The sequence below is a fragment of the Vanessa cardui genome, chromosome 7 (assembly GCF_905220365.1).
Source record: "Vanessa cardui chromosome 7, ilVanCard2.1, whole genome shotgun sequence".
In the NCBI taxonomy this organism is placed as follows: domain Eukaryota; kingdom Metazoa; phylum Arthropoda; class Insecta; order Lepidoptera; family Nymphalidae; genus Vanessa; species Vanessa cardui.
This window is the reverse complement of record NC_061129.1, coordinates 11,282,408-11,306,712: the sequence shown is the minus strand read 5'-3', so window position 1 is coordinate 11,306,712 and position 24,305 is coordinate 11,282,408. Positions and strand designations below refer to the sequence as shown.

General features: G+C 31.1%; 5 protein-coding genes and 2 non-coding genes across 7 annotated transcripts in view; 2 read left to right on the top strand and 5 right to left on the bottom strand.

The window, feature by feature from the left end:
* The window catches only part of LOC124530782 (mitoguardin), a 50,617-nt gene extending 42,494 nt beyond the window's left edge, over positions 1-8,123 (bottom strand). The window contains exons 1-3 of the mRNA XM_047105055.1: positions 7,745-8,123; positions 7,342-7,498; positions 7,129-7,263 (exon numbers count right to left, since the gene is read on the bottom strand). Coding sequence (XP_046961011.1) covers positions 7,129-7,263; positions 7,342-7,498; positions 7,745-7,840 — 388 coding nt within the window. The 5' untranslated portion in view covers positions 7,841-8,123. The remainder of the gene's footprint in view (positions 1-7,128; positions 7,264-7,341; positions 7,499-7,744) is intronic.
* Positions 3,250-3,321, bottom strand: Trnap-agg. The gene has a single exon. It is a non-coding gene; the product is annotated as a tRNA-Pro (tRNA).
* Trnap-ugg lies at positions 6,156-6,227 on the bottom strand. Its single transcript has one exon. It is a non-coding gene; the product is annotated as a tRNA-Pro (tRNA).
* A 1,261-nt stretch (positions 8,124-9,384) lies between the features above and the next one.
* Positions 9,385-12,389, top strand: LOC124530798 (F-box only protein 42). Its single transcript, XM_047105104.1, has 3 exons — positions 9,385-9,688; positions 9,787-10,964; positions 11,040-12,389. Exons 1-3 carry the CDS (start codon positions 9,544-9,546, stop codon positions 11,505-11,507), a joined length of 1,791 nt encoding a protein of 596 aa, XP_046961060.1. The 5' UTR covers positions 9,385-9,543; the 3' UTR covers positions 11,508-12,389.
* Positions 12,390-12,663: 274 nt separating this feature from the next.
* LOC124530797 (pre-mRNA-splicing factor syf1 homolog) lies at positions 12,664-15,714 on the bottom strand. The gene is made up of 2 exons (XM_047105103.1): positions 15,453-15,714; positions 12,664-15,170 (listed from the first exon to the last, which is right to left on the bottom strand). Exons 1-2 carry the CDS (start codon positions 15,489-15,491, stop codon positions 12,681-12,683), a joined length of 2,529 nt encoding a protein of 842 aa, XP_046961059.1. The 5' UTR covers positions 15,492-15,714; the 3' UTR covers positions 12,664-12,680.
* Positions 15,715-16,146: 432 nt separating this feature from the next.
* LOC124530956 (zinc finger CCCH domain-containing protein 13-like) lies at positions 16,147-22,361 on the top strand. Its single transcript, XM_047105330.1, has 9 exons — positions 16,147-16,952; positions 17,660-18,930; positions 19,007-19,173; positions 19,492-19,579; positions 19,935-20,152; positions 20,237-20,332; positions 20,458-20,575; positions 20,664-21,007; positions 21,902-22,361. The coding sequence occupies exons 1-9, from the start codon at positions 16,393-16,395 to the stop codon at positions 22,115-22,117; spliced, it is 3,078 nt and encodes a 1,025-aa protein (XP_046961286.1). The 5' UTR covers positions 16,147-16,392; the 3' UTR covers positions 22,118-22,361.
* Positions 22,362-22,802: 441 nt separating this feature from the next.
* Positions 22,803-24,093, bottom strand: LOC124531016 (probable alpha-aspartyl dipeptidase). The gene is made up of 3 exons (XM_047105405.1): positions 23,781-24,093; positions 23,146-23,709; positions 22,803-23,039 (listed from the first exon to the last, which is right to left on the bottom strand). The coding sequence occupies exons 1-3, from the start codon at positions 23,873-23,875 to the stop codon at positions 22,982-22,984; spliced, it is 717 nt and encodes a 238-aa protein (XP_046961361.1). The 5' UTR covers positions 23,876-24,093; the 3' UTR covers positions 22,803-22,981.
* Positions 24,094-24,305: the final 212 nt, after the last annotated feature.

The following is a 24,305-nucleotide window of genomic DNA, read 5'->3' as shown; positions in this document are numbered from 1 at the left end:
TGAAATAATGCCAGCGTCCATCTAAAGTTCACGGCACTGACATTTGCAAGCGTAAAGTTGGGTGCGTCTCAAACGTTCCACGGTCGGCAATGAGCTATAAAATAAATCATTTTACTATAGTCTAGAACGTCTATACAAATGGAGTTCATAAAAACAAACATTATTATGCTAGCAGTAGACTCCTTCATCGATTAAAGCTCCGACTGTCTTGCCATAATATGATTTTCAGGTTTTCTCTTTAGCAAAAATTTTCTGCATGTTCTCTGACTATCACTACACTCCCGCAAAAGACAGTTTTAACAATAAATACAAAAATAGCAGAAACTCCATTATGCAATTATGCGACGGACGAAATTGGACTAAAATCGATGCCACGATTTGTGCTCAATATAATACCTACACGAGCTGAGTTTAATTGACGAACATAAACATAAAGACTACGTTAAGGATTCAATGAATAATTAAAAAAAAGTAAAATAAGTGTTGGATTCCTCTACGATAACTTCCACGAGTCTAAACATAAGTAGAAAGTTTTTAAAGTATAGCATAAATTTATAATAAGGGTCCATATAAACTTCAAATTAATTTAAAAATATAGTCATTATTTGACCAGCATAATAAGCAGTTAACGATCAGCCAATACGAATTCCCTAGGAATATCAAGGCAAGATGACGCAAGCTTCGGAAGGATTAGTAAGTGTAATAAATTTATATGTTCATGTATATAAAAAGTGGATACTTTAACTCATATTTATATAAACTGACTAAAAGCGTGGTAGACCACAGCTTTGTTTGCGGCTACAATCATGTACTAGAAATTTACATGGAAAATGGCCTATGGGTAAAATAATACACAATTCGCAGTTTATTTAAAACAGTCCGTACATACATACGTACTAAACACCCGTTATAATGATAAAAGTATATTTCGGCATAATTAGGTATTCGCCATGCGACCCGAGAGACGACGAACCCGGATGCTGTATGTGTATTGTACAAGATTATAAAGTAAAATTTAGATACTTATACACTTGGTGGTCACACCAAGCTAGCCCATTTATTTCAGAACTCAATCGGACGATATTTTACGGCCATAAATCAATACATAGTATTATGATTGTTTTGGTTTGAAATGAGGCAATAAAAACAGGCGCAAACGATATACTATTTTATTAGTTCCCAAAATCAATAGCGCATTGACAAGGGGTAGTTCATATTTCTGATATATGTCTGTATCTTAATTCATTTTTTCCCGCATTAATATTATAAGCAAAGGAAAATCTTTCAATAAATATAATTTCAATGATCCATTTTATGTTCTGTTTATTGATTAGGTTATAGTATTTTCTAATAAATGGACTATAGGATGCCTTTTTTCCGATTTTTACAGAACTTTCAATACAGCTCACATAAGCTGTATCTATAGAAATAGTTCGGTAGCTATCGTAGGGGAAACGGTTCTGTTCACCGTGGCCAAAGCAATTACTTATTTATGAAACGAGATTATATTCCCATCATAGTCATATCAAATGATGACTAGACGTATATTATTGACATATATTAATTATTGTTTCAAGAGTAATAGAACTGGGCAAACGAATATCGTTAGTAACACATTCACTGATGCGTAAAGACCTTTTAGTTTTTACAAAATGTAATTATTAGAAGTAGAACTATTTTATTTTTCAATGCAAAGCACCTTTATCCATGTAGCGACACCACTGGAAACAGCCAAGCCGATTGCAATATTATGAAATTTTTTTTTTTAAACGAGCATCGTCTGTTAAAAACAGCGGATGTTAGAATTAAACGTACTCCGCAAATAGTGCACTCGTAGTAATGAGATTCGCTATAGTAAATGTATCGTCTCGAGGGGTTATTTATATCCGTCGCCAGGTGTCAGGGAGAGTAGAAAAATGTTCACTATCTCTACTATTCTCAGAAAAAGAATTTTATTAGTTTTTATATAAACATATCTAGACAATGACAAAAAAAGTTAAGAACAACGTTACAACACATTTAATTTTATATAGAGATAATTTTTTTGGTATAATTTGCACCAGTTTCTTTTTTTTTTATTATTAAATACAGTAATAATCCGATCGAATAGAATAGTCCCTAACCGAGTCAGCTTGTGATGTAAAGAGCTGATTAATGGTTCTTTTAAACATATCCAATCGAGCACATAAGCGCCTCAACCATCAGCACTGTTTAGTGGCAGGGAACTAATCTACGAGTAAAAGTATTCCAAAGGAGGGTTGGCATAAAGTCTGCCAAATCATTTTTTCGTGCAGTTTATGCATTGCACCGACCCTAAATAAATGAATGGAACGGGAAACGAGCGAATGACGATAATTTATACAAAAAAAAAACTGAGAAATGTATCTTGAAAAAGATAGACGATGTAGAGAGCTAAAGCGACTATTAGCCTGATACGTATTCTATTGAAAAATGTATACGTTTAACAGAAAATAAGCGTCATTTTATAACTAATTTTAATCAAAATTATAAGTTTAATATACTAACACACCAACAATAAAATTATATATATACATACGTATATGAAGAGAAAAGGAAAAGTACGAACATCAATTCAAAATATAAATCTTTGCGAGGTACATTTTTAATCAGGAAGCCGCCTCGAAATGTCCTCGCCAGTTTACGAGGATTTAAAATTTTCCAAGATGTGAATTCGTGCAAGGAAAGCGCTGTGTAAATAGCGGGCAATCCTTTTCACCCGCGGCGCATTCAGCTCCCTTTGTGGAGACATTTGAGCTAGGGCTAGCGCACAGCTAGGGCTGGAGGCTCTTTAATTATTCCCAACCTGCCGGGGGAAACGATCGGAGAGAAAGGGCTCGTATACCTTAGTGTTCCCTCGTCTATTTACTAAGGTCTTGCCTTCAAAGAAATCAGTAACCCTACACTGGTGACGCTAAATATATTGAAATTAATGATGGTTAAACTTTGATAGATTTCAATTGTATGTTTTAAAAACATACATATAAGTGTGACCCTAATAAGTTATGTTTTCAATTATAACATTGCTCGCTTTAGCTCCGAGCCGATGATGACGTCTTAATAACCTACAAGTATTTCAAATATATTTTTAGTATCCATGTGGTATTTGATACCAACTATTTCTACGATATTAAAAATATATAGATGACAAACAGTAGAAAAGAAAAAAAATCTTTCAACAGTTTAGAACTAAAGATAAGAAATAAGAAAAAGAAAACTAAAAAAGAAATTGGGCTCGTCCGGGATTTGAACCCGGGACCTCTCGCACCCTAAGCGAAAATCATACCCCTAGACCAACGAGCCGCTTGGACAGATCGTCGAAAAAGTTGATTAGATACAACAACTAACATAGCTGTTATAATAAAATATATTTGAGGTATGTTTTTTATTTCCATATATTTTTTTTTTACTTTAAATCTTGAAAGGAACAATAATTTAATTTATTACATAATCTAAAAGTATGGATACAAAGAGTGAACGAAATTACAGCTCCATCTATTATAGAGTAGTGCAAATATGAAGCCACAACAGCAAAGATTAGATAATAAAATGCACAGCTATGTTTAGAGAATCAATGATACGTAAACCTTAAATTTATATTTAGGCATTTTATATTAAATTATTTTGTTATAATTTTGAATTAATCATGAACGATGACAAATTGTTTAATAATTTTTTAATATGCTAAGTAACTAAAAAAATCGGAACGAATACATGAACAAAAATTAGTAACGTTTTTAATTATTTCATTTTATTTATATTGTTATAGAATGTGTCCTATTATTAGAGCAGGAGTACTCAACTAAAATCAAATATAATTCAAAACTCAGGCGTTTTTATAGAATGATTAATTATTTTATAACTTTTGTTGAATTGAAATCATGCCTTATCTATTTATTTCTTAGGATCACCAGATGACACGTACTGAATACATAACTAAAAATAATCTCACACAAAAATAGTCTCTACTACTCTATATAGAAGATCTAATTTCTGAATCAGAAAAAAATCGAGTTATATTAGCATTTTATGTTGATAGCATCGTAAACGTTTAAACTTTATGGACACTATTATCATGTTTTGCCTAATCTTAAAAACAATTGATTTTATCAGAAATCAATCTTTTGCGAAGTTTCTTTTGCCCGATATATAATTTAATAACTCTTCGTTTTTAAGTAATTACAATAATAAAAATGAAAATTATTTAAGCCAATATGAATTTGGATGATTTGTTGAATGATTAAACATTAGAAAATTTCATACGCTGAATTAAGAAAAAACTGTCTTTTTGATTTAGCTCATAGCGCCTCTCTCCGCATGAATGTGTACCATAAAGTTTTAATTTGAAATTGAATATCGTGTAATCTCATAGATGGAAACACATCTCAGTTTGTAAGTGGAACGAAAACGTGCAAAGAACTTTGAGAGGTATATTATCTCGTGCCAGACGTCTCGTTATTTATTACACGGCTACAGACAAACCGAAAAGGTAATAATATTGTTAGCAATTCTAATTTCGGCGTAAGTACTTACGAGATCAATATAACAGTGAAAAAACTATTTATTATGTTTTATTGTCCTTTTTTTCATTAAAAAAATATAAATTGAATCTGTTTTAATAATAAAATATCAATTAAAATATTATAAAGGATAAGCTATAGTAATTACAATTTATTAACTAATTACTTCCAAATTAAAAAATAATTATATATATTTATATGTAGAAACGAAAAACGATGTAAGTAACATGTTATTCATCTATTATGTATAAGAATTATATATTATTTCCGTATATATACAACATTTTAATCTTTGTAATATATTTAATATAATTTAATCAAGTTTTATTAAAGTATGCAAATATGTCTTACAATTGCCAGTAGGTCGAACGTGTCGCGAAGTTAAAACAGAGCCATAATGTCCCAGGGCTCTCAGTAGACTTATTGATATTGGTTCGCAGCTAATGATTCGTAGAAGCTACATAGAAAGGTCTTTGTTTGTAAATAAAAGTATGTCACTTGTAGAAATAAAATAATTACGACCATTGCCTGTTTTAATTCTACGTAAATTTACTTTCAATATAAAAAAAAAACAGCTGTGCTCGATGTTTCATCCACGTTTGAATAAATATTTGCTCATGCAAAATTTTCCAAATTGTATGACATGAATGTATGTGAGTCGTGAAGATAACAATTTTGTTATCAGAAGAACTGTAACCAGTACTGCACACAAGCAAAAAAAACATGTAGAACTGATCGCATGATTAGCTAAACTTAACTCGCCATATATATAACATGGAAGACAGAGAGATCTACTGCCGAGTTTATATAGCGCGTCAAGTGTAAGTTGGCGTGTGGCAAAAACATGTACTATTTTTTTTTGTTCATTTAATAACTTATTTGTTTTATTTACTTCTATTAAGAAAACTTACCCAAAATCTATTAAAAATGAGACGTAGAGAATTATTTTCTAGGGACATATTGGCAAAATAAACAAAAAAGTGGCAAAACAAAGGTGTAGCAGGTGCTGCCATAGGAACGCCAACTTATATTTGACAGTCTATACACAACTTCATTTCAATAACACACTTTATTAAATATGAACCAAAAAATAAATTTGGTACTACTATTTTATTGAAGTAAAATAAATTAAATAGATCATTACGCGGTAAAGATTGCAGACAGAGTCTCAAGAGAGTCAGAGTCTGCAGAGAGACTCAAGAATAGGCGTAGGTATACATATATAAGGTTTAATTTTATTAAACAGTTTTGCCAAATTACCTTCAGAATTCTAATACCAAATTAAATCTTTTATTTGTTGATGAGAATAAAATGTACAGTTTCAGTGCAGGAATTTTTTTATCAAAACAAGAACATACGTATGTACCTGGGTTTTTCTTGTATCCATAACCGTAAATATGATGTGTACTCAAATATATAAAAGTATTCAGATAATAAGTAAAAATAATTTGAATAACTTCTTAAAAATGTAGTCAGACATAGAGACATAGAATTTATATAACAAACTCATTAAAACTATAATTTTCACCAAGAGTAAAGATAAAATGTATTTAAATACCTAAAACAAAAAAAGAGAAAAATATAAATATAAAACTTAGACGGCAAGAATAAAAAGATGGGCTCGTCCGGGATTTGAACCCGGGACCTCTCGCACCCAAAGCGAGAATCATACCCCTAGACCAACGAGCCACATCAATTGAGCGTGAATTATATGATCTTATTGGCCTTCGTGTGGTATTGAATAAGAATAATTTAAAGGTTATATATTTCATAAAATCTATTTAATAAACATTCAATAGACGCTATAAAAATAAAAAACGTTAACAGTAATTAATTTTGTTAATTTGCAACTATATAACAGGCAACATTTTAAAGGTCATATAGATAAAATCACAATAATTATCATGGTTGCACTTTGGTATTTAGTTAGGTATTTTAAATTTCATATGTTTTTTTTGCAAAATTGCAATATGAATATATCAAATTGTAATTAAAGTTTTTTAAATATAAATGTCTTATAATAAACGACTACCAACCTTATAAATTTTTAACAACGTCTCAAGGTAAGACGACAATTAAATGCAAATCTCCACGAACAGTCAATATTAATAATAATAATAACAACTGCAAGGCAATATAATCAAATCGATATCATCGAAGTAACTTTAAATCGTTTATGTAACCAAAAAACATATCCAGATTTATAAAAATTAGCAAATTTAATCATTTTTTTTTTATTTATGTGGCTTTATGCAAACGCCATCGAAACATACTAAATTTGTTAAAAATAAGATTAAATTAAATAATTATGCCATTTTTTTCAATTGAATTTTAACATTACTAATGAATTTGAACTCCATCTCTTAGATTAATTACAAACTACATGAAGAAAAATTTATTTACTTGCAAATTCCGCTATCCCTCAATAGATGGCGCTGCAATTTTTGAGTTAGATACAAACTATTCATATTTGATTTTAAATTTACTTGAAATTTCTCAAAGGCATATTCATTTTTATTTTGTTATGAAACCTTAAATAATCTTTTTTTCACGAGATTGCGTAGTACTAAAATATTGCAAGCTCACTTACCCATTACTCCAAGCTGCTGTGGAGAAAGAGATGCAGCATCTCCACCAGAACCAATAGACCCAGATGCCATTGAAAGCCTCTCACTGAAGCCAAGTGGACTACTTCGGCCCCCACTGCTTGCAACAGATCCCATACCTAAAGCATAAATCATATTGGATTGAAGGTTTTATACAAAGATAATTTATAATTACAAACAATAATATATATTAATACCTCCATTTGGACTTCTCATTCTTGACAGTCTCTTGTTTATTGCCCTTTGTATCCTTGGATTAAATATTGGTTTAGCACATCTTCTTGCAAGATATCTTGAAAGGATGCCTACTACCATTGCACTTGTACCGACAACTCCTAAACTCCATAGCATAACCTGTAGTTGTTCAATTTTGGACAAATAACTCATTATCTTTTTTTATGCTACAATATTTTTATCAATGATGTTCTTATGATGAGTGTAAATATTTTTCTAACAACTTGTTTTCAATTTATAATTTTGTCCCAAGTCTAAACCAAAATATACTGAATTATACTAAAATAATAATGAAATAGTAAAAAAAAAATTAAACGTAACTTCATTTGATTGTATTTTAATTGGTAAATTATAACAAAATTTTACCTTTTGTGATGTTGTTAGTTGAATTCTATATGATAATACTTGTTGAAAATGCTTTAATTTATCGAGAAAAGGACTGGCATTTAATATCTGTTGCATTTTGCACTTAATTCACTCAAAAATATCAATAAGTCTTCTGTTTCCACTGTTTTAATTACAAGTTAAATCCACTTAGGTTATCTGTCACATGCCACTAAGTCAAAAATATATCAGATAAAAGATTTTATTTTGTACAACAATAAACTTGCAACCAGATTTCTATGTGTCAGTATTTTATCTAGTTCATTTTATTAAAGTCCATTATTAGCTTTGCTTTCTGGTACATACAAAGTATCCTTTCTAGTTTAACTTGAATATTCCCGGTTACTGATTGACATTAAGAGTTGACATTTGACAAAGACAATATTTTTGTTCAGAAAGATTTCGCATTTCAGTAGGATTAGCTTTATCCACAAATAGCTTAAATTTGAAATTTACTTATTACAATTTACTTAACTATAGATAAATTTGAAATTAATTAAGAGTAAGTTACTCGTTTATTATTCTATAACGTGGTGTTACAAAAGTAAGGTGTTAAAAGAACTATGTTGAGTTACCGTATATGCTAAGCGGCAACTCTTTTCTATATGACAAAATATGGTCATTATATCCTTAAGAATCGTTTCTGTTAAAGCTGTATGGAATGGATTTTGTATAACATGTTTTGGTATACCTTTACATTAAATACACACACAGAGTATCTCAACTATTCACATTTGATTTTATAGGATACCTCCGATAGATTAATATAATATTTTTTTAAACGACTTTATGATCATGCCTGCCTTTTCCCGAATCTACTTCGGGTCGGCGCAGCATGTCTTCTCCTTTTATACCTCTCTGTTGCACGTCATCTTTTCATATTTCTAACTATATCTTCTGTCACACAAAACATCTATTGTTTCTTTGGTCATCCTCAAACCTCAAAACTTATCGGTCCCACTTTCAAACTTCCACTTATGTTCTCATTCCTTACGCGTAACACCACATATTCCTCTCAGTATTATCATCTAAGCCATATGAAATTGTCTTTTAGTTATCTCTTTTGTAGCCCATTTTATATATTTTTTTACCGATTTAATTTTAGTAATTTTTCGCAATCAATGCTCTATAACAGTATAGAGCAAGATCTATAAAAAGAAAATTATAAACAAAATAATTATGATTAAGAATTACGTCCACACGGCCTAAAAAGGTTCCTCCAAAAATATATTTAAAAAATGTAAATGCATCAGAATAGTGCTTCAATGTCTAGGTCATTCAAAATTTATAATATGGAATTAACATTTATCCGATTGCTCATACTATTATAAATTGAAATTTACTGTGGTTGATTACTGTAAATTTATAAATTTCGGTGTCACCTAACTTTGGCTATTTAATCCTGTATAACTTACTAAATACCTACTGTATTGTAATACTTCCTTCAAATTCTACCTTTTAGTTCCATTAGCGCTATTTTCATTTCATATGTTATGAGAGACGAATCTTATATATCTACAAAGATATTCCCCACTTCATAGTACAAGAAGTAGTAGTATGACTCTACGAATACGAAGTGTCAAATTTTTATTCTGTCGTTATAATTGTCATTAATGTCATTTATGTATAAAATTATAGATAAAATAGAAACAGACTGATTCTGAAACTAAATTCGTACAACAACACATGTTTCTTTTGTGTTTTTATCTCACATAACTTTCTTCATCTGAAAGAACTATGGAGAAACAACATTTTACGATAACAGTGATTTAAATTTTGAAATGGAAACTTTAGATCCATCATTACAAATAACTATCGAGGACCTCCCCGATGAAGTATTAGAATTCATATTAAGTTTTTTACCACCATATAAAGATTTACAGAACTGTAAGAGTGTTTGTAAACGATGGTGTGGTTGTGCTCAAAGTGAGTTATAAAATGTTCAAAATAGAAACATCATAATAGTGAATAGTTAATTAACACAGGTGTTACTTATTTACAAAATATCTTTCGATTTTTTTCAGATGTCTTACATAAAACTTCTATAAAATTAATAAAAGCTGTAGGAGAGTTCAATATATTGTGGAAGAATGTAACAGCTACAGACATAGTACCTACTATAACAAAAAGGTTTTCTCATGCAGCATGTATTCTTGAGAACAATATGTATATTTTTGGTGGCTGCACTACAAATGCAACATCATTCAATGATTTGTGGAGATTTGACTTGTCTAAAAGACAATGGGTCAGACCACTTGCAACAGGCACATATCCTGTTCCCAAAGCATACACAACCATGGTTAACTATAAAGATTATTTAATTGTTTTCGGGGGTTGGACTTATCCATCTCTCTCACAATATTACCAAAATGTCACAATGTTTAATGATATTCACTTTTACTGTGTAAAAACTAATAAATGGATATTAATTAATGCAACTAATCCTCCACCCCCTATGGCAGGGCATTCTGCATGTATGAAAGATGATGAAATGATAGTGTTTGGTGGCTTAGTTATGTCCCCTGCACAGATATTCCAAATGCAATGTTCAAATGATGTATGGGTATTAAATATGTCAACATTTAGTTGGAGAAAACAATCAACAACCAAGCCTCGACCATCTCCACGTTATGCTCAGTCACTCATTAAGCTGGACTGTGACAGACTTATGCTATTAGGGGGTGTACAAACTTTACAAAATCGCTTTGTTTATAGTGATTGTTGGATACTTACCATGAAAGGTCCTATATGGACATGGAAAGAAATAGCTGTTAAAAATAAAGAATGGGCTTCAGCCAATATATGGTGTAACCCAGCATGTAAAGTTGGGGACAAAATTGTAAGTCTGAGTAGAAGTAGAAATGGATGGAATAGTGCTAAGCCGTTAGTAACATCAGCTGTTAGATTATCAAACCATAATAGGGAAGGGCCACCAGTTTCTGTTAGAGTTGAACAAAGTTTACAAAGACCATTAGATAGAGACCAAAATATTAATGGAAGACGTGGAGTATTGCCCAGACAACGAAATCCAATCAATGAACCAACAGCTGGGCCTAGTAATGAAAATGATCAATCTCTTAATTTGGGAATAATTAATACTAATCAGGATGTTAACATTGCTAGTTCTAGTGCTGAAGTAAGGCAAAATAATGCATTTGACATTTCTAAAAAAGAATCAGCTCTGAGAAGAAGTAAAAATAAGGTTAGCTGCTTAATGTAATTTTTATTTTATATTTTGCAATGATATACATACTAATCAATTATAATTTAATTACAGAATAAAGGAATGAAAATAGTCAGACAATTACAAGAAGCTAATAAATACAGAATGGCTGCTTTTGCTTGTGATTCCGCTGGTAGTAATGCACCACCAGAAAATGATCTCATTAATCAACGGCAAATAGCCCATTTAGAAAATAGGATAGAGCCACCTGCTGATAATCCTCAACAAAGACCTCCAGCTGTGAAGAAAATCAAACGAAATACTCTTGCAATGCATGTTTTGGATATATCTACGGTGGTTGATGGAAATTCATTAAATTTTGTGTCGTGGTTATGCCCCCGCCTTGGTGAAATGCATGGTGCACCTGAAGAGTTAGTTATGTACTCTTTAGTTAAGGGAAATGGTGAATTAATAATGTTTGGTGGTGTACACAATGATATAAGTATTTTAAACTACTCTGAACAACAGAACATGTATTCTAATTCCTTACATTTCATTTCACCACCTAGAGACATAATTTAAACTCAATAATTGCTTTACTCTCTGCATTAATGTAAATATTTTCTACATTGTGTTGTGACTATAGCTAAGACAATCAATAATTTCATATTTTTTTTTTAAACAATGTTGTAAGTGTTGGTGTTTTAAATTGGATTTGGTATTCCTTAAATTCTTAACAAATTTGAGAATCTGTTAAATGTGTGCATCAATGTAAAGTATATGAAATAACAATAAATATTATATCATTAATATTAGCTATCAAATGGAAAAAGGCTCTTTTATTCACTTTTTCATGGTACAACATTTAAATAATCAATATAAATGATTATTTCATCAGAGGAAAACCAAAAAAAAACACTAATTTTTAGTAATATTGGATACCAATATTATTAAAAGAAATCACAAAAAAAGTTAAATCCTACATATGAGACTCTAAATGTAATCTTTATTATTTAGAAAAAAAAAAACATGTAAAAAAGGGGTTTGTGCCATTGGAATAATCTCATAAGTACATGTCACTCATCTGATATATCCAATACTAATATTAGAATTTAGTTAAAATAATCCTATGTATGAAATGCTAATTTCTTTAAAAAATATTTATGAATGTATAATGTAATATTATTCTTTCCAGGCTTTAATTAAATACAATTTTCTGATTTAATGAACCACAAGTGTTCATAATATTATTAATATGAGCTTTTCTAGTATCACTTACATTATTTATCTAAGGATACTTAACATATTGTTAGTTTGTTCCATTTCCATTATGAAATACATTCCTTGCATCAAATAACTTAAGTGATACAGGAATAGCTAATAATAATAATAATAATAAAGGCTAGTACAAGAATTAAAACTGCCAATTAGTCTATAGGCTATATTTGCTTTCAATGAATTTATGCATACATTAAAATACAAATTTTAATTTTTTGTAACATTAATTTCAAATGATGTAGATAAAAAAATGTTTTGCAAGGATATGTGAAATAATAACTAAAATTCAACTTGCTAATACATATGACTTGTCAAAGAATACATTTATCTAGTTAAATCAAACAAAAATACATTATTTCTGTGATTTCCTTGTAAATAGATAAATTGCTTTTGTATAAAATTGTTGCTAAGTTAGCTTGATAAATTAAACTTGTTTTATTATTTAAATTAAAGAATATATTTTTATTATTTAAAACTTTATTCCTTTTCTGGAAGTAAACCTCCAAAAACAGCAGCTGGTATATCTTTTTTCTGTACAGGAGCTACCTCTTCATCATCATCTCCACTGTTTTCGGATTCTTCCTCATCAATATCAATTTCATCAGGATTCACAACCTTATCATTTTCTTTAAGACCTTGAGTTTCCCCTCTTACAAACAGTATATTACCTTTGCTTTGAACTGCCATTTCTGCAGCTTTTGCCTCTAACATTCTCATGCCATCTTTCATACCTGGAGCAAGATCAGATACTGTACCAGCTGCTTGTGCAGCTGAGCTCAACATCTGAGCTGACATCATGTTCACTTGAGTATTATACGTAGCTTGTACACTTCTCTTTATTCTGAGCATTTCACGCATTGTATCCTCATTTCCATGTCTGACTTCAAATTCTTTCCAAGTATTCCAAAATTCAGCTGTGATACGGGGGTCACACATTTGGCTACAATGTGCATAAATAGCTCTAGCCCTGTCTATCTCTCCAAGTTTTGTTTCCATTTCTGAAAAACGTATGCACATCTCTCTGGCTCTTTCATCAGGAAGAGTTTCAATTGCTTTTTCATATATTTGTCGCGTTTTTGGAACACCATAGATCTCAGCAGCTTTTTTAATATAAATGTTAAACATTTCAAACATTTGCTCAGGAAGAACTGCAGTTGCAGCCCGTTCATACACAGACATTGCATGTCTTGCCAAACCATGTTCTTCTTCTAACTTAGCATATAATAAGAATATTGATTTTGCAAACTCTGGTGGACAGTGTTCAAGACATTGTTCAAATAGATCTCTTGCTCTTTCAAGTTTGGTCCCTCCATATCTTTTTAAAAACTTAGTCAAATATGTATTCCAAATATCATACACATTTGGCCATTTAAAAAGTGCTATTCCTTTCTCATATGCTCTAAAAGCTTCTTCGAAATAATTATGTTCTTCCAAGAAAAGACCATAATTAATTATTATTTGAGGTGTTGCTATTTTTAAATCAATAATGTGATCATATACAGCTTTACAAGATTTGTATGTACCAAAACTTTCTTCTAAATCAGCATACATAGACCACACTTTTAAAGATTTGTAAAGACGCATTTGTACGGTTTCTTTATCATCATGATAAGCAACTTTTCTACTAGGTAGAACAGTAGCTCTCTGCATTAATTTTAGAGCCTCTTCATAGTTTTCATGCTTGATTTCCATCTCTGCCCATTCACACCACACAGATGCTAGATCATCAACTTTAGCATAATTTACTTGAGTTGCTTTTTCAAAAATCAGTCTTGCATCATCAATTTGATCATTACTTTCATAAAACTTAGCAAATCCAACCCACAAAGTATACAATTTACCTACAGCTAATTTGGGGTCAACTGTTTGAACTGCTTCTGTATATGTATCAATTATTTCATGGGGTTTTCCTTCATAGAGCTTTACTCTTTTATGCCACTCAGCAACATTATGTGGATTTTGTCTTAAAAGCACAGAATTGAGCAGAAGTAATCGTCGCTCCATTAGATATTCAAACCTTGCAAGTCTCAGTTCTAAATCAATATCATCATCTTCAGTAGGATTGGTTTTTTTAGCAACTTCTTCCATTTTTTTACTTAAACTTAGTTCTTCAAACTGAGCGTAGGCATCAAAGACTTGAGTAAAATCTCTTACAGTTGTGACAGTTTGTATAGATTCTTCATAAATATCTCTTGCACGTTCAAATAAACCACTTCTGACATAATAGTCTGCTAAAGAGTTCCATAAGTGTCCCAATTGGTCTGTATAGCGTCTAAGCCCACCTCTAATTATAGCATCAACATTGAGCGAATGAATTTTATCAGGATTTTTAGAGATAAGTTCACATAACTCATTCCAGAGTTGATGGTTGGATTTTCCATGTTTTGACTGGAAATTTTCATTATTTACAAGCTGAGCTAATTTAACAGCTGCTTCATCTAACTTTTCTATGGATATTAAATAGTCAATATATTCCTCCGTATCTTCTGGACATAACTTAAGGTATCTTCTAAATACTCTTACTGCTGTTTCAGGAATGTAATGTTTCTTTAAAAATTTAAGATACAGTGGCCAAATCCTGTGGTGTTGGGTAATAGGTAATGCCCTCAAAGCACTATCAAATGCTTTTCTCGTATTAGTTATTTTGCACTGGTCAGTTAGAAAAGTACAGTAATCCATCCATATTCTAGGCATTTTGTGCATAAAAACTAAAGACCTTTCAAAACAATTATTAACATCATCATAAGCAGGATCAGTTACACAGCGACCTCTAATTTGAGATCTTCTTAACTTTAAGTAATTGTACCATAGTTTGAAAGAGCCAGGTAACTCTTTAAGTGCTCTTTCATAAATCATATTAACTTCATTTTTAGGTGCAGCTTTTTTATGTTCTATATACCTCAGCCAATGTTTGACGGAAAAAGGATTCCTTAATATTTCTTCTTCATATGGTAAGTCTTCTTCGCTCTGAAAAATATTATAACAAAAATTAAAAGAGTTATTCTTGGAATGAGCAATAGTTATAATTATTTTTAAATTTGTAGTTCTTAGATCTATTTTAATAACTAAATTATTCGAAAGTAACATACTACTTTTAGTTTTTGTTAGCGAGATCAAAGCATCCTAAGCATAAGTAAGAAAACTATGCTGTGCAAGTAGGGACCTAATTTAAAACAAAAATTATATTATTGAGAAAATTCATACTATCACAATTTGTAATAGACATATGCTGAACAATATATTACTTACGAAGAATATATCAATTTCTTTTCCATCAAGTAATGGCATAATGGATTAGTGTGTTTTTTTAAAATCCTTCAAAATACAATAAACAGCAATATTTTACAAATTGCTATTGTTTTGTAACAATTGTTTTCAATACGTTTCAAATAGGCGCCTTAAATCGCAATAAATATAAAATAATTAAAATATTATTATTGACGCTATGGATTAGGTTAACGTTAGCTTTATTTAATTCGTCGGTACTGGATTCCGTCGTTTGTCAAAAATCAAAATTCAGATTGTCAGTAGAGTTTCCAATCTCTTTAATCAGTCTTGTTAAAAGGGTATCACAGTTGGCTGCTCAAATTTTAATATTAATAATTTATATATATATATTTTGCAGTAAATTAAATAAAGTAAATATTTTTACATTTAGTCTTGGAGTAGTGTAATTTATCAACATTGGCGATTGAATTACATGTATAGTATATTTTTTCAACGGTATTTGCCTGTAATTTAGCTAGGCAACCCATTTGTGATTGAACAATGTTCATGTTATAAAAATCTAAAATTAAACTTTTTATATTGGTCATAAGAAAAAATGAGGATACATATTTCCTTTTTTCGTTTTTATTCGAACATGAGTATTTTGTACTTTTACTTTATTATGATATTGGTTGGCAATACTGCTTAAATAATCTGTTTTACTGCTATTAACTATCTAATTCTAAAATCTTAGCAGTTGGCACTTGGCACAATAACGCCATTAACCTAAATTAAACTAATGTCGATGACTTACAATCAATAATAAAATAAACAAGATATATAAAAAGTAGTGCATAATTAAATAAGCAACATATTTTTTTTGTAATGAAGTAAAAATATTGTCTTTAGTTATCATTCTTTGTGAAAGGGGATGTGTTTTTTTAACAAACGATTTCGGTGAGACCAATGTATTTTCACTATAATGTCAAAACAAGGAAAAAGAAAAATTACTGTGGAGTTACCGAAAACGAAAGACCTATCGAATAGACCTAGTGTGTTTGAACGTCTCGGTACAAAGAAATCATCTAGTGCAAAAAAAGTTACAGAATATTGTAGACAGTGGTCTCAACACGGCAGTTGTGCTTACGGAAAAAATTGTAAGTTCGCTACCACGCACACTTTAATAAGTCCATCAAAACAACGTGCAGCAAATAAAGACACTGAACAAAAACGTCTCGTGAAAGATGATGGTAAAAACCGATTGCATTCTACAGTAGTCGTTAGATCAGGTCGTAGCCCTGATGGTGAGATTGACAATTGGGACCAAAATGACTTAGAATATGCTGATACAGATGTTCTTGAGAAAAGAAGGCAGCAGTTACAGCGTGAATTAGAATTACAAATGAAAAAGGACTCAACTAAAGATATGCGTAAAGAGAAAAAGAAAACAGTATCTAGCTCATCTTCATCAAGGAGCTCTACCTCATCTAGTGTATCGTCGTCTTCCTCAGATGGCAGCAGTTCATCATCTTCATCTGGCAGGTAATTAAAGTTAAATCATATTTCATGACTTCAGCAGTTTTTTTAAAATATGTATTAATTTGGTGCCATATTGTAATTTATTTATGTCTAATTGAGTGCTTTCTTCTTCTGCATCTTTTAATTAATCTTAATAGTAAATTATGATGACTAATGAGGTTTTAGTGTAATATATAATTAATAAATATTTTTGGACCCAACATGATTGTAATTGTAGTATTCTAAAATATAAGTAGTAATTTTAAAAAGTAAGATTAGGTGTTAATCAAAGTGACATACAGTTAATGGGGAAAGCACTGTTTCGTCATTGATTTTGGAGGAGTTTCTTGGTACAAGCCCCTTTGGGTGGTGAATTACTGTAACTGAATCTTAATTCCCACAGTTGGTGGTTTATTGATGATGATGATGATGAAGGCATGGAAGTGACTATAATATTTCTTGCAGTACCTATTTGCCTGTGACTATTTCACCACCACTAGAAGGAAAATTTACTAGAATAACATTAAAAAAATGTATATAAGAGCACAGCTATAGACAATTTGATTATTCTATGTTTTGTAAAAAATTCTTATTTTATTAATTTGATTATCAATATCAAATAAATAGCAGTAACATCAAAATTTTCAGCTTTGGTTTTGGTTTATTTGAGAAATTAGGTAAAATATAAAATTATATATATTTTTTTATTTTTAACTAAATAAACATTTTAGGGATACAAAAAGGAGATTCAAAAAAGGCAAATTAAAAAGAAATTCCAGTTCTTCCTCGGATTGTGATATTCCAACTAAAAAGAAGTTATTAAAAAATGATAGCCTTAAAAGGGATAAAAGTGAATCCAAAAAAATTATAAAAAAAGATGATAGGTTGTTAAAAAAACATGAAGCTACCAAAAAGAAAAACCTTTCCAAGGCTATTGGTAAAAAATCATTATCACCGGGTAAGAAATCAGGTGGCACACCTCCAATAACTTCCAAAAGTGTGGCTACAAAAAATCCTCCAAAGCATGTTAAATCACCACAAAGGAAAGACAGAAATAGAAGTGCTTCACCACATTCCTCGCGTGAAAAAGATAAAGAAAAGGATCGCCCTAAAGACAAAGAGAGAGAGAAAGAAAAGGAAAAAGAACGTGAAAAAGAAAGAGATCGCGTGAGAGCACGTACCCGATCACCTAAAAAAGGGAGATCTAGATCTCCTCGTAGACATGGATCACATCCTAAGGATCCAAGAAGAAAAGAGAGTTCTGAAAGGAGTCGACCTGTGTCACCTAAAAAACAAATAAGAAGAGAGGGTAGTCCAGAGAGACATAGAAAACGATCTTTAAGCAGAGACCGAGACAGGGGCCGTGATCACAAAGATAGATCATTAGAGAGAAAGAAAGATAAACATGATGAGAAAGAAAGACACGATAGAAAAGATAGAGGGCGGGACAGAAATAAAGACACAAAACGGGAGGATCCGAAAAGACGTGGACGTGAACGTGGTTTAGGTGGTAGTAGAGGTGACAAAGGGTTAGAAAAACCTAATAAACCAATGCAAAGATTGCTCCCTCGGCCGGAGGAACGGCTTGCTGCACTCGCAGCCATTTCAAATAGAGCTTTAGAAACTGATAAAAATTCTAGTAATTCAAAAGACCGACAGGACGTTCATTCTGAAAGAGGCGGTCGCAAGCAAGACCGACTTGAAAGAGACCGATCAAACAAGCGAGAAAGGATGGACAGTATAGATAGGGATCCAGGAGATTACGAAATTGGCATGGATCACCAATATGATCATGGACATAATATGGAACATTATGACAGAATTGACGATCGCTATGAAGGTGTCGCTAGAGAAGGCGATAGGTCACCTGGATATAATTTACAAGGTAGAGAAAGGCATTATGATACAGGTTATGATATGCCTGGTCCACCTAGAGGGTATCCTGAAGAAGATGATAGGATGTTTGGTGAATCAATGGGAGATCCTCGGGGTGTGGAACTAGGTTAGCACATGTTTTAATTTTAAATATTGTATTTCATAATTTATTTTTAATCATTTAATTATTATTTAATTAATAGGCTATGATGACCGACGTCCTCATCGTGATCATTCGTGGGAAGGGAGATCAGGTTCCATGGATAGAGAGCGTAACTATATGCATTCACACAAAGAATGGGATAATGACGATTACCGTGGACGGGGAGATTGGGGTCGTGAACGTCACTGGCCACTACACAAGCCTCAGGTACTTCTCTCATATCTTATATTGTGTGTTAATAATGTTGCATCTATAGCCAAATTTTATTCAGTATGTACTTTACCTAAATTACTTCTTGTCATGTATTATTCACTTTCTCTCCATAGGTAAGTCTCTGTATGCAGTACTTTTACTGGAATGAACCTATTGATTATCGCAAAAGAATGTTTAAACCCTGTCATATCCTATCCCATATATTCCTTGGATGTCCATATCCTCATTTTGGTATGCCTCATGAATTTGTTTTAAATTTTATATTAAATGAGTCGTATGCTATTTTTTCAATGTCACACGTTTCTTTTTTAGATGAACGACTGGGATGACAAAGAACAAGACGTCGAAGGTTGGCATCACCGTGGACATCCAACTGGCCCTCACCGCGGTCGTATGCATGGTAGTAATTATTTTTATATGAGCTTAATAGCGGGAGTACACGTTAACCTTGATCCTGACATGTCATTATCATTACATAGTATAAAACAAAGTCTCTTGCCGTTGTCTGTCCCCTATGTTTTATTGCGGTTTTATTTTAATAGATAGAATGACTCGAGTTATCTTTTTACCTGTATACAATATGGTAAAGAAACACTCATAATTATATTAGTTTTGCACTTGTGCGTAGTTGGGGCGGGTTGCTAGTATATAATAATATATTATAAGTCAGATACAATTTTGCAATTTCCCAACATAGAAAATTTACTGTTTTAATTTTATAAATATAATAAATAAAACAATCAATCACAATATAGATGATTATAATCGGGGAGGGAGAATCGACCACGGAAGAAATGAAGGTAATAAGAGACGATTACCTAGAAACGAAACTGAGACAACAAAAGAAATTGCACCTTCCACACAAACAGCTCCAGTAGTACCATCAGAGGAACAGGAGGCAGAAGATAAACCTATTCCTGACGATCTAAGTGAGATCAGTGACGACCCTGATGACATTCTTGAACGAGAAGACGTAAGAATTAATAAATTTATATGTGTATTTAATTTTAAATTGAAGACTTAACAAATGTAGATTTAACATTAATATCTATTTTAGATGGTTGACCAAAACATGGATGACAGCAGTCAAACAGGACAACCTCTTGAAGAAGGAATTTCGAAACCAGAGTGTTCAGAGAAAGAATCGACTCAGGTATTTCATTTAAATCATTAAAATATCAATATATTTTTTAAATACAAAAATTTTGTATATCGTGAATATATAAAAAGCATAAAAGCTAACGAATTTCATTTTCTAATTAAAATATATTTTTTCAGGATACTAGTGGTGCTGGAGAAGAAAAGGAGTCGCAGGAGGGTAAAGATGATGAAGATGTCACAAATTTAGATTTTGAAGAAATATCTGATGGTGAATTAGAAGAAGAACGAACACGAGGTAAGTAAACTGTGTGTGTGTGTGTGTGAATTTGAAAAGTAATTAAATTTAGTATAAATAGATATATTAATTTTATTTTTTATTTTAGCTGGTTTAGGCGATGCTCTTGGAGTAGATTGGGCGAGTCTCGTTGCAGATGTTCATCGGCGGGAACAAACTGCTCCTGCTGGAGGTGCAAGGGATAGGTGGAGACCAGAATGTGTGCTGTCTCGAATTGGACTTTCCATTGACATGGCTGGGAAAGAAACAGTTCAAAACATAATACAGCAAAATGCAAGTTCTCTTCAATCAGAGCAAAGAATTGTTAAAACAGAAGATATTGATGATAAATCTACTAACTTGGTAAATGGTCAACATGAAGATAAAAATGTCGAAAAGCCTACCTTACCGCATACAGATGTTGAGAAATTACATCCAGTAGCTACTATTCAGGTATATTAATTTAAATACATAGTTTAAAATTCATATATGAAACAATTTATTAAGAAGTACTGATAAAATTAGCTAACTATTGACAAAAGAAAGAACTGAACTTTAAATAATTGCTAGATAAAGTCAAAGTCAAAAATCTGTATTCAAAATAGAAGTGATTATACTTACTTATTGATAGTCAAAAAAAATATACCACCGGTTCGGAATTTAACACCTCAGACCTGAGAAGAACCAGCGAAAGAAACTCAGTGGGATCAATTTCTTTTTTTCATTATTGTTACATATACATATATGTTTTTAATAATAATACAAATATATTTTTGTTATTTGAAACAGCTTGGAGGCGATCATATCATTCCCAATTTGTGCAGTCAACTAGAAATTCATTAGTGTTGCAATATCCTTTAGCACACAAACGCTCTTTAGCGATTCTTTTGAATTATTTTTATTAAATATTATTGAACTTTTTTGGGACCTGTTGTAAAAACATTGTCCTAAAAAGAGTTACTAACTCTGTGCAATCAGGTCCTTGGTGTAACAAGTTTATTCTTGTTCCTAGTATTAATGGAATGTACGTCACTTTTTTGGGAAAATTATTTGTTTTTGCGTACGTACATAACATTATCAAAAACGAATTAAGAAGCGATAGACATTAAAATGCAAATACTTAGCATAAGCAAAATTTTTAAGAATTTTACATTCTCTTATTTGTAATCTTATCACTGAAATAACCATACTATCACCAATTTCTAAAATAATGAAGTCACATATCACAAACTCACAATAACAAGTTATAATGTTTCCGAGAACCGACGAGAGTTTGAGAAGACAAAATTGCAAAGCGGCGACTGGTCTTGACTAAATTTGATAAAACAATAATAATGTTTGTTGCAGGTGGCAATGGAAAAGCGTAAACGTCAAAGAGCGGTTTTGTTTGGATCAGGGTGCGAAATAACACGAGGATTAAGTGCAAGACGCGACTTAGCGTTGCGTCGGTATCTATGCCAATTGCCAGTCGCAGAGCGGACTGGTCAGTCACGTGTAGCACCGCAACCCTCACTTTTTCATGCAGCTCGTGCTTTATTTATGCAAGCACCTGTAACTGGCTGACACAGGCTTTATCTAAAACATTATGCCTTAAAGTGATTCAAGTGGACTTACAAATCTAAATGTAAACATATTGAACTTTGGACCTTATTCAGTTTATAATAATTAAATGTAAGTTTACTAGTTAAAACATTGTGAAAAAGTTACATGTGTAAGAAACTAGTATCTATTAAATAGAGGTATTTTATTTTAAAGTTGTCTTAAATAGAAAGTCCTTATAAGTTATATAAAATTGTAATAAAGTGACCATGAAACATTTTTATTTTCTGTTTTGATTTGATCCCCAGATTTTATAGTTGTTACAAATGTCATGCATTTTCATCATAAATGTCATGCATTTTGCATCATACATTCAGGCTATTAAATGCTAAGCCTGAATAAATATGTATATTATAGATCTAGAAAAAACAAAGAATTTGATCTTCTTAATAAAAGAAACTGATCTAATGAAAATAAGTTCCTATAAGAATATTGAAATCACCATTTCATTAGCGTACCTACTACGGGCTTTTAAAATAGATTTTATCAAAAAAATAAACTAAATAAAAGATAGACATGTAAGCTAAATAGCTAAATAGCTTACATGTGTATCATGAATATGGCAGAATAAAAAAGGAAATTGGTAGTTTCAAAAAAAATATTAGTTATTATTATGCATGACATTAAGAAATAAAAATAAAACTAAGTCTGTAACTTGTATAATAAATATATTTCCTTATAAAAATAATAAAAAAATATGAATAATACAATAACACAAATATAATAATTAATGCAATATTATTAACTTTTTGAAAGTGTATGTTCAATATTTCTGTATAAACTGGTAAAACTTTTGCAACTTTGTTATAAAAATGACATTTTTATTGTTCATTGCTTGAGTAGAAACGATATATCTGTTCCCACTGGATATTCAACTTTGCTTTCCCTAAAAATAAATTGAAATATATTACAAGGTAAATCAAAAGAGTTATATACCATTTTTTTCTCAATATTGTTAGGTTATAATTTAAATTAATTTGTATATGTCTTACTTTTTAAATAGAACTGCACCAGCAACACCTTTTAGCAATAAGGAGTCTCCATTTACACTTAAAATACAGCCTTCTCTTAGTCCAAGAACTGGGTTTGCATGTGGCATTTCCATATATTCACCAATCCTTTGGTCTCTTGTTTCCCCCTTATGAGTGTCTGATTCTATTTTGTCAATGTAATGAGGATTTATATTAAAGGGTACAATGCCTATAGCTTCAAATGAGGGTGGATATATTATAGGCATATCATTTGTTGTGTGAATACTCTTAGTTGCTACATTTGTTCCAGCACTGCTCCCAATATATACTAGACTTCCATCATTAACTTTTTCTCTTATAAGATCAACTAAATTATTTTCGTATAATTTCTTTAGTAACAGAAATGTATTTCCACCACCAACAAAAATGGCTTTTGCAGATTTGATAGCACTAGCAGGTTCTGGGTAAGTGTGCAGGCCGGTCACATTGAAACCCCACGGATCAATGACATCTTTCATTTTCTTTGTGTACTCATCGTGATTGTTTTGAGCATAAGGTACAAAAATTAATTGGGTGACATTATTTCTTGAAATAGAAATATATCATAAGTCAATAATACGAAAAAAAAAAAACATTTTAATAATGTTAATACTTACTTTTGCAAAAAGGAAGTAATTTCTTGTTTAGCAAACTGAAGAAGCGAATATCCATGACAATTAGATGATGATAACAGTAATGCTTGACGACTCATTTTCAATACTTTATAGCTGCTACAAGATCGAAGACTACCGATAATATGACTGATTATTGTGGTATGCAATGTAACCAAAGATAAACGAATACAAGTATAATCTAATTAGCTTACGATAATTCAGATTATCGTTTATATACGTAATTTATTATACCTATAAATCATATATGTTAAAGAAAATTCTGTATTCTAAATCCTTTATATATTGAAAGTTAGTATATGACGTTAGTTTAAGTTATACATTGTCTTTTAATATCTTTTGTTAAGGCGTCTTGTGATGAAATATGCTTAAAAGAAATTAAAACAAACAATGCAAATAATACAAATTTATAGACATTAGACATAGTCAATGTCAATTTTGACAGGAAACGTAGCAATATCTGTTAATTGGTTAACGGTTTTTCGCTTGCGTTAGTGTTGGTTAACACAC

What these genes read in the sequence shown, in the direction of transcription:
- LOC124530798 (XM_047105104.1), top strand. Translation starts at nt 9,544, where the DNA reads ATGGAAACTTTAGATCCATCATTACAAATAACTATCGAGGACCTCCCC. An exon ending in ATGGTGTGGTTGTGCTCAAA is followed by an intron (nt 9,689 to 9,786) that starts GTGAGTTATAAA and finishes GATTTTTTTCAG; the next exon opens with ATGTCTTACATAAAACTTCT. An exon ending in TGAGAAGAAGTAAAAATAAG is followed by an intron (nt 10,965 to 11,039) that starts GTTAGCTGCTTA and finishes ATTTAATTACAG; the next exon opens with AATAAAGGAATGAAAATAGT.
- LOC124530797 (XM_047105103.1), bottom strand. Translation starts at nt 15,491, where the DNA reads ATGCCATTACTTGATGGAAAAGAAATTGATATATTCTTC. An exon ending in AAGAAATTGATATATTCTTC is followed by an intron (nt 15,171 to 15,452) that starts GTAAGTAATATA and finishes AATATTTTTCAG; the next exon opens with AGCGAAGAAGACTTACCATA.
- LOC124530956 (XM_047105330.1), top strand. Translation starts at nt 16,393, where the DNA reads ATGTCAAAACAAGGAAAAAGAAAAATTACTGTGGAGTTACCGAAAACG. An exon ending in TCCTCGGGGTGTGGAACTAG is followed by an intron (nt 18,931 to 19,006) that starts GTTAGCACATGT and finishes TTTAATTAATAG; the next exon opens with GCTATGATGACCGACGTCCT. An exon ending in CAGAGAAAGAATCGACTCAG is followed by an intron (nt 20,333 to 20,457) that starts GTATTTCATTTA and finishes ATATTTTTTCAG; the next exon opens with GATACTAGTGGTGCTGGAGA.
- LOC124531016 (XM_047105405.1), bottom strand. Translation starts at nt 23,875, where the DNA reads ATGAGTCGTCAAGCATTACTGTTATCATCATCTAATTGTCATGGATAT. An exon ending in ATTACTTCCTTTTTGCAAAA is followed by an intron (nt 23,710 to 23,780) that starts GTAAGTATTAAC and finishes TTCTATTTCAAG; the next exon opens with AAATAATGTCACCCAATTAA. An exon ending in GGTGCAGTTCTATTTAAAAA is followed by an intron (nt 23,040 to 23,145) that starts GTAAGACATATA and finishes ATTTATTTTTAG; the next exon opens with GGAAAGCAAAGTTGAATATC.